This window comes from Schistosoma mansoni, chromosome 3, assembly GCF_000237925.1.
Source record: "Schistosoma mansoni strain Puerto Rico chromosome 3, complete genome".
Lineage (NCBI taxonomy): Eukaryota > Metazoa > Platyhelminthes > Trematoda > Strigeidida > Schistosomatidae > Schistosoma > Schistosoma mansoni.
In genome coordinates this window covers 6,190,771-6,201,095 of record NC_031497.1, presented here as the reverse complement: position 1 = coordinate 6,201,095, position 10,325 = coordinate 6,190,771, and the positions used below count along the sequence as shown (strand labels likewise).

General features: G+C 32.8%; 1 protein-coding gene and 1 non-coding gene across 2 annotated transcripts in view; one reads left to right on the top strand and one right to left on the bottom strand.

Annotated features, from left to right (window-relative positions):
- The window catches only part of Smp_169250 (hypothetical protein), a gene marked incomplete at both ends in the record, with an annotated part of 11,578 nt that extends 1,560 nt beyond the window's left edge, over nt 1-10,018 (bottom strand). The window contains 4 exons of the mRNA XM_018799028.1: nt 731-947; nt 4,720-4,893; nt 5,945-6,033; nt 9,914-10,018. Coding sequence (XP_018650859.1) covers nt 731-947; nt 4,720-4,893; nt 5,945-6,033; nt 9,914-10,018 — 585 coding nt within the window. The remainder of the gene's footprint in view (nt 1-730; nt 948-4,719; nt 4,894-5,944; nt 6,034-9,913) is intronic.
- Nucleotides 10,019-10,258: 240 nt separating this feature from the next.
- Smp_tRNA_01716_Lys_TTT.1.1 lies at nt 10,259-10,325 on the top strand. Its single transcript has one exon. It is a non-coding gene (tRNA).

Genomic DNA, 10,325 nt, shown 5'->3' with positions numbered 1-10,325 from the left:
TACTCTGCATCCCTGTTTGTTCTGGCTTTGTTTAAATAATAATTGTTACGGCAACACCACGACAATACGGAATACGGTTAATCATAACAAATTAGTAAATTATAGATATGGTTAATAATATCTGACAGTTAAAGAGTAATTATTTTTAAAACTGATGAGTATCTTTTAAAACTGGAAATTGACCTTATCGGCACTGTTGTAACTGGGTGATCGACTGCTATATATTCACATCACCACTGTTATAAATTCGGAGTTGTTGATGCTACCTACGTATTGAGTCATTTGAGTCCACGATCTTACTGTTTGTACTTAATAATCGGAAATCATAGCAACTTCTCGATCCTACCGTAGGCTTTAAATAGTAATATAATCTGCATTCGTATGGGTGAACACAATGTTGTAAATGAACTCCGAATGAAGGAAGCTTTCCCTAAAATGTATAAGAAATCTATTTTTGATTAAAAACATGCCTATTTTCCATAAATTTAGCATTTTTTTTCTTAATGACATATATGATTAAATGAAGAATTAATTACTAAGTATGGTGATAAACAATACATTTACGTAATTTGTACACTTGAATTAAAGATTTTTTCGTTAAAAAATATTTTATTTTCAAAAACTCCAAATTAAAATTTATAATCTCGTTTAAATTTATTAAACATATTAGTACATAAAATAAATTTTGATCTATTTTTGTCGAAAAAGGTATAAACATAATTAAACTAACTTGAACGCCATATTTAGACAAAGATTTAGAAATAGCTGAAATGGCTAGATCACAGTTGTACATATCTTTGTCTGACAATGGATCCAGTGAATAGAAACAAGGATGATGATGTAAAATAATCATTGGAACATCTTGAGATATTGGATTCCAGCGATCAATCCATTTTGTTTCTTCTAATTCACCCCAAATTATTTGAACACCACCATAGTTACGCTGGCTACGAATAATAATGACAATAAATAATGGGAATAATATGTTTGTAAAATCCCAATGAGTAGAAAATTAGATAACCGCATTAAAAAAATATCGAATTTTTCAAACCGACTAATATACACACAATTAGGTCTTACGTAAAAAGCAACTTGATCGAAATGACATGTCATTCACATGATTAGGTCTACTTTAATTGTAATAAAAATATTCTGCTTTGTTTTCTTAGTACCATTTAAATTTGTGTTAATTTTAATCGTTTATTTATTTTTATTTTCTGAAGTAGCTCATACTAAGTCACGAAACATCAGAAATTCGATTTTCCACTCATTGGGATCTCGCTGATATATTGTTATCAACAATAAACTGGATGCTCAATTTATTTGAAATTATCAAGTCAAACTTTGGCAATCATGCTTGTAAATAATATTAATAATAATAAAGATCGTTTTAATTAATATTACATGTTTAGTACGATATGAGATTCTCAGGATACAAGTGAGATGTGTAAACAAAATGGAAAGTAAACAAGCAGTGAAAATGTTAAGATTATCTACTAATGAAACTGTGGACTCATATTTTTCGATTGAAGTGTAGTTAACTAGTTTTTATTTATTTTTAAAACCCTGAATATTTAGAGGAGAGAAGTTAACTTGTCATTTCATGACATAGAATTTTATTATTTCAAATCTTCAACAGAATTCACAAACTGTAACAAGAGTAATATGACTGGTTAACAAAGGAAATTTAAAGTTAGTTATATATTTGTTTATTAAAAATCAAAAAAATGTTGAAAGTTTGTTAGTGAAAAATCACTTGGTATTGTTTGCTTGTATCTTCCGATTGACGTTTAGGACTGCAATTGATCAGTCTCTTGTTGACCATATGTGCATACTGTGCGTATTGCCTCGATAGTGCCCTAATTCACAAGCATTATAAGCAAAGATGGATAGTGGCAAGCAGTGGAATCCCAGACGGACGTTTCGTCCTATTTGGGACTCGTCAGCTGCATATGAACATCAACTCTGGGATGCAGGTACATCCAGCTGACGAGTCCCAAATAGAACGAAACGCGCGTACTGGATTCCACTGCTAGCCACTATCCATCTTTGCCCATAAATTTTGTTAATGTAGTTTATTCGTATAGAGTTTCACAATATGAATCTGAACATTATTGATTGATTAGAATTGAGTCGCTAATTAAGTTTTTATCCAAATCCTGTAATCGATCAACCTAAACGATAGTCAATTGCTTGAACTCGGTTTGATATGGTTCGGAATAATATCTAAGTGAGCAGCTGTTATTGGAAAAGAGTGTGAACACTTAAGTATCTTTCATTGATCACATTGTCAAATGAAACAATCAGTCAGTAATAATCTTACTAGAACCTAGCAAAAATGTTTATTAACCCGAGTTGATATACCATGTCAGTACCAAGATGGGAAAAGAAACGAAATAAGGATAGTACCAATGATAGTAAGGGATATTCAATGTTGAAAAATATGGTTCGAAAAGAAAGGATGGATCAAAAATTACGAAATATTATGGAAGCTCAAAAATTAGAGGAAGACAAAGAGGGAATGAATCTGTATCACTGTGATTGATTTAGAGCAATATCATTCAAAGTCTTTGACCGGCATGGTTCACGTTTGAAGTTGAGCGCTGCAATACTTCTTTCAGATTACACCGACTGCAGCCAACATTGTACTTCCAGGTAGGCGGTGGTTATGGGTACATAACACGTCCCAGCCATCTCGATTGAAGATTTGTGGTTTAAACGATCGATTCGCCTCCTTTCTCTAGTACTGTACGCCTAACCTCAGCGTTGTTTACTCGGCTGTTCCACAATATGCAAACAATCCTTGAAATTCACCTATGATCAAAAACTTGGAGTTGATGCATCTTTTCTGCTTTCATAAGCTAGTTTTTACCACTATATGGTAATACGGAGTAAAATTTACAGTATACTCATTCTTTACTAAGCAGATGGACATCTCTCCTACGACACGAGTGACGTAAGACGGTGAGAAGCCAAGTGAACTTTCTGAGTCTGTGCCGTGATTTCCTTAGGGACCATGTCACCAGGGTTGATAAGACTTCCAAGATGCGTCAGGTGATCAGCGCGCCCAACTACTTCATTCCCTTTGATCAGTCTAGAGATTGATGCAGGTTAATCAATGACTGAAGTATAATCTATGTCTGATTAAGGATCGAACTTGGTATTCCCACATACTAATCTGAAGATTACTGATCCGAATAGCGTGTACTACATCTAGATGTTTTTATTTATTTATTTGAACACATAAATATTGGTACAAAGGGGCACCGAATACATATGCGCCGCACAAATCTCATTCGATTTGTGTGAGGGCTGTGATACAGCCCAGATGCCCAAACTGAAGCAGATGGTTTTCTTAGGGAGCCACACCCGGAGCCTTTGACCTAAAGGTCTGATCCACTAGGCAGTGGAGCATCGTAAGGAGATGCAGTTCCATGGTAGCCGGTGACCAACGATTGATTCATACGCCATTTGTTTCCTCAGGGTACTGAAGCCCATGCGCACCATTGGTTTGGAATCAGGGTTTTCCAACTCCCTTAGGTGGACTTTTCGTGTCCACCAACTTGGTTAAAGCTCCGGACATTCTTTTTTCGGCCTCTCAATCTCGTAAACAACACCACAGTGGCTAGAAGGCAGTGAGTAGGACTTCCCTTGCAGAGGCTATATATGCGTGGCCATATGAGAGCATTTCGAGACGGAGAGCGGACTCTCCCCACTCTCGGCCGTACCAGGGCATTTGGGTGGTTAGAGTCAGTTGGAAGGAAGCCTTAGATCTCTTCTTTATGAAATAAACCTGAATTGACCTAGTGACATGAATCTTATTTACAGAGAAATAGTGATCATCATTAGGAACATTCCAATGTTTGTGTGATGAACAGATTACTAAACCTCTTAAAGGTTTAAATCAACATTTTCGAGGAGTTTCAAGCTGTCCAAATATGTGTTGGAAATAGTAGGCAGATTTTAAATACTAGGAATTACTACGGAACTGTTTCGTCCCATTTAGGGACTTTATGTGATTTTGAATGAATATGGAAGCATGTGCTGTTGAGAATGGGTACCCATCAATAAAATCAAGCAATGATCACGATGTCATTATATGACCTAAGTAGTACGAAATCTGTCAAATAAATGCGTGACCTGAGGTCATAAAATTTTCACTTCACAAGGTTTAGAGCAAATTGATAACACTTCCTGTAAAACACTCGAAACGTGTAACATACTGTTTTTTATCTTTGTTTTGTTGTTTAAAACATTCATGGAGGCCCTCAAAAGTCAGGCTTTTCAGTAAAACTGTAGTTTTCCGTATTGTTACAATCATGTGCAGAAGGTTTTCTTAAATTCAGCTCACCGGCAATCGTTCAGAAAGTGGGTCGGTGACCAAGAAACACAAGAAACTACACAATGTTTTCATCAAGATATATGGTCAACAGTCGTCCTAGCTATGGATCATCCGTCATTGGAACGCCTGATCCACACAGTCTCTTCACACATAGGCCTTAAGACTTAATGAATCTACGAAAATTTACCCAAAACCTTAATAATTCGGTTTCTCTGGTTTTTAAATAAACTATGTAGATTATGGAACAATCGGTCCTGAATAATGGGAAAATACGCATGTACCGGTGACACATACTACTTATATCTGTCAGCATAAGTAGTACACAACACAAATTCAACAACCAGTAATTTTTAACAATCAAGCTAATAATAACTTACGGTAATGCAGACCAATTCGGTTGAATTAAATTTCCAACACGTACAGTTTTAATGCATTGTAACAGAACACGTTTTGAAGTACAATCTTCATTGATAAAATTAAAGCTTATAATCATTAAATATTTGTCGGTTAAACAAACAGTAGTCTCTATTTCATGATCCCAATGATTAATTCTAAGGTGATAAAGCGTAAAACAATGAAGCGGTAAGACAAGTAAGCACAGAAAAGAGAAATTCACAATTGGTAAGTGTTTCAATTGAAATTAACTTCACATAGTTTATTTTTTACCACTAACGGAATTCTCTTTCATCAAGTTTAAGGTGGAGTAAATATTAGATCAAATAATTCCATATTATGATATTTAGTGGATGAATGAAATCAGCTGAAAATTTCGGGATTCATAAGGTAAATGTATAGTGTCAAACAACTACGAAACTCAAGACCTAAACTGTATCATTCAGAGATTCCGTTAACGACACCACCGTTGAACTATCCAAGTCAAATTTCATGATATTGTATTAAGTAAAAATAAAAATGGGGAAATCACATTGAGAAAATGTGTTTCCAGTGGATGATATGTGTAATCGTGTTAAAAAAAATACAAACTCACATAATAAGTGATGTTTTGCGTGTAAAGGTGAAGCACACACTTCGTTTTTACTAAACTCTTATCATTATCACCCAAATATCTTAAGATTAGCATATCAGATAGAAGCTATTTACAACAAATGATTATCTCCTGGTATACAATATACTCTCACGTCACAGTAGTGATCTTAAATTATTCTTTACATATATTTTGTATTACAAGCCGCTTATCTTCTTTCTTACTATCATTCTCTATTTTCCCATTTGTTTTGTTCATAGCTTCGAAATAAATTATCCCATCACTCAATCAATGAACGAAATTTTATCAATACAGTTTTCAGACTGTTTCTTTATAAATTAATTTTAATGGACGTTTAAGAATTCTACACACAAATATTGTGAAGACTGTAGAAAAATAACGCGAAAATAAGATTATTAATGACCTGCTAAATATACAGGGTCTTTGAAGTAAAAAGCAGTCTATATTAGGACTTGAAAATTAAACATTTATAACAAAGAGGATAGTTTCATCAGACATATAGTGCTGAATTCGAGCATGGGGTTAGACTTTTAAGTGATTAAATTTCAATTTAAAAACATCCAAATGGACAGCAGTAGTGAGTTTACTTTACTGACCTAGTCAATACCCACAAATCAATAAAATTCCCATCATCAGGTTTTAAACATTTCTCGGTAATTTTCGATACAAGCATTTCTTTAGTATACTAAAAAAGAAAACATTACAAACAAGAAAGAATGAGATATAATAAGTAATACATTGAATTGTCGAATAACTTTGTATTAATCACAATATAAACTACTGGCTGATTATTGAATAATTAATATAAATCAAATAAAACATTATATATAAGAACAATATAAACAAAATTGCAATAATCTTAAACAATCATCAAATGACATATTTAATAATGTAAATTTCATTCGTGTAAAATTATCTTAACCTACAAATGGCTAGTATGAAATTGAATTATGATAAATAAGAAACGTGTAGAGATGACTAATTTAAACCTAATTTGTAAATAACTTTTCGTACTTCTCATAATTTAGATAGGTTCCTTTAATTTGTACAATTATTTTTATTGTTCATGAAATGTTTAGGTCGGTATTGAATTTCGCTGTAGGCTTTTTGTATGGTATATTGATTATTATTCACCAAATACACGTGCCATCTACGTACGTCATGTTTTCGTCTAAATTACTGTCATGTTGACAGATTTCTAATACATCTATCATATCTTTACAGCTGGTATTCCTAGACATTGTGCTAATCAATTACTCGTTTGTTATGTCTGAGGTAGTTTCGAATTCGCTTAGTCAGCGAACGGAACAAAGACTTGTGACCAGAGACCAATAAGCTATCTATGCTGACGCGTCTCAGACTCAGCTAACTAGAGTGAGAAGTCCAAGTCGGAAGTGAGGAGATATATTCCGTAAGCAGTTAGAAGCAAAAGCAATCGCAACAGGAAGAAATCAAACGTATATATACAGCATAAAATTGCCCTTAGAAAGCATTACAAAATAGCACACTGAAAAGATACAACGGACCAATAGTGTTTAAGATATTTCCAAGTGGGAAATAACCATTAAAACACTTTCTATTACCGGAAAATTCCACCAAATTAAACAGGATGATTTTTCGTACAGGAAAAGAAAAATTCTGTTCATCAAATATTTCAAGACTCATATTGATTACAGATACCTGTTAACTTATGAATATTTGTTTGTTACAAGAAAAAAAGCTGACTAGTAGCAGTGTAATAGATATCTTAGACAAAAGGGTTAATCGTAAAAGTTCACAATAAAAAAGACTATTAAAATTATCTATTATTTAACATTCAACAATGTTTTAGTTTGTAGAGTAGAATGTTCAAGTTTCAGTTTTTCTATTGTTAATAGTAACTTTGCTTTAATCAAACTACCAGTTAATTTGGTGCGAACCATTATATGAGCTATACTGCATATATCACTAATAGAAATTCAATTCCCAAAATACACTTTTTTCAATGAACGAAGTCTTAACGTGGCTAAAAAAATTCCTACAGGAGGTCAATTGCGACCCAAAACGATCAGTGGTAGCGTCTCAGACTTTGAAGCTGGATGATGAGGGTTCAAACCCACCAGGAAGTATCAGTTCCCTCAAGGTTACATGAAAGGCCTTTTGACGAACACCAAATAGCGTAAAATTTAGTTTCAAGGTTTCTTGTCATATAACTCCGGTCGCCTGGCATTAGTAAAAAGCTAAGTGTTGATTAAATTTATTTGAATATCTGATTTTTTTGTAAAAAATTGACTCATTTATTTAGGCTATTTACAATCAACTGATAGGTTTTAGTCTCGAACTTTGCTTCTTTTAGTTTGAGTGGTTGAATAGTATCTTTGTCTCTCCTTCCTTCCACAATAAATACAGCTTATAACCTAATACACAGAAATAAACTTGTTTATTTTTGAGAATAGTTCTTCCAGCTATTTGTTGGAGTGAACACGTATATTCCTTACTGTTAATTGCAACCTCTTATCGTGAATCAGTAATCACGTAAAGGCAACTATCGATCGGATACCTTAAGTAAAGTACAAAAATTAAAACAACACAGTGTTATCAAAAACAAAATATCAGGTGAAAATACATTGAGTTTCATATAAAGTTTGATACACTTGTATGGATACAATGGTAAAAATGATATTAGCTCGGACTGACAAATTTCGATCAATACCATCAGTTTTATTCAACCCATAAACTTATTCACTCTATCACGCAACCGCCTCCATAAATTCATATGCTGTAATTTTAAACGATGTATTTGGCTTAAATTTGGTTATCACTTTGGAACGTTAATTTAAGTGTGTAGCTGTAAAAGCTTATTGAAGAAAATATAACTGTGTCATAATAACAGTTAGTTTTAGTACCTAGATAAAATAATTCACATCATATCAAATGTATATGCACACATGACATCTTGGAAATTCAATTCCAGGCAACATCATCATTTCAAAAAATGATTCATTATTTGTTTAATCAAAATCCAATCTGTGTGTGTGTGTGTGTAAATATTATAACATTCGGGTTTGAGTGACAAAAATACATACTACTAATAAACCAAACATAAATTGACAAAGGATTATTGTTAGAGAAATTCTTCTTGTTATAATGATTTGGTTAAAGTGTTAATTTCATTCAACGTGCTTGATTGCTTGTTTTTTATGCTTTCAAATGTATACTATATTGCTTAACCGGGAAACAAATAAATGAAGAGAGAAATAAGCAAATGAAATGAGTGGAACCAATTTACTTCGACTTATTTATCATCCTGTATTTCATAGACACTAAGGATTATGTGAATATCAAACAGCCAAGTCGTTATGTAGGCCAAAATAATAATTGGTTTGGTGACTCTACAAAGTACATGATGTCCGACTAAATTTGGTAATGGATTAGGAACAATACATAATATCATATATCAGATACGAGATTATTAAATCAGCAGACCAGATCAATTCACACCCACATATACGATTCACAATTAACGACTAAAAGCCAGATTATAGACCAGACGATAGTTTACTTAAGACAAATACAAGCAGCTCGCACATTAAAACCAAGGGTAGAAATCGGTAGTAGAAAAGAATCCACAATGTTAAATAGTGTATTAAATGTTTAGCAAGGCTGATTGTCTTTCTTCTTTTATTAGCCAACCACAACTCACTGTCGCACATCATATCAAGAATCTGTAAAATCGATTACTAAACACGATTAGGTAATGAGTACGAGTGGCTATAAGTATAGTAGCATCCCAGATAGCATTTGAAAACAAAAAGAAAATCATATGGTTTAACTTTAATCGTTAGGATAAACATATATTACTAAACTACTTACTTATTAAAAACAATGACTACAAAATTTGTGATCACTATCACCTATCAATTTTATGTCCAAATACAACACATATATCCTTCAAGATACTGAGCATGAGCCTACAGTCAAGTAAATCAAGAGGCGATTATAATTCCCTTAATTTTATGTCTATATTTGATGTAAAATCCTTAATATAGGTGAATATTCACTTTAACATAATAATAATAGTAATAATAATAATAATAATAATAATAATTGGTAACTGATCTAAGTGTTGTTCTGTATGAGACAGAATGTTTACTTTTAAAGCAACATAGTGGGGGATTTTGTGTGGAATGGTGTGGGCTGATAGAGCAGTACGTTTCGACTTCGGATAAATACATGTCATTGACGATACTGAAACTGATGTCTCTGAAGTTTGGAAGACCAAGAATTTTCATTACGAACTTGACATCAGTTGTAAAAATAATAAGAACTAAGCAATGATAAAAAGTTGTTCATTTCTAATTCGGATCTCCAAAACAATACATATCTACCTGACACATAAAAGACTGAAAATGAGATGCTACTTTGCTGCAGGCAGAACATAGTAGAAATCGATTAAAATTAAACAGTTATCTCTGTTGTGTAACTAACTAATTATCATACCGATAAATGCTAATAACTACCATCGCTAAAAATTAAAACAATAAATAAGCAAAAACAGGACGAGACAAAAAAACTAATCGACTAACTTTAATACAATAATATCTTTTACAAGGTACAAAAACATTTGCTGGCCATATTTTTCCATCGCTAGTAACAAATGGTCGGTCGACTGTTTGCTCACTAGTGTTCATTACTCAATGTGTATTATTATTTTCGAACAGAGATTATTAACCTGAAACGAAATAATCAAAGTATTAGGTAAACAAAATAAAAATGAGACAAACTGTGAAAATGTCCCACAAACTGCTAGAAAAAATGTAAAATTACTATTAATTTATTTGTATTGGTCGCTTGAATCTGCCCATTGATGTTTAAGACTGATCAATTGAATTAGAATGTCACCCATTATAAAAATGAGCAGTTATCTGGACTCAGTAACTAAGGGGTTAATGTATTGGTATTTTAAGCGAAAGGTACTGGGTTCGAATCCCAGAGTGA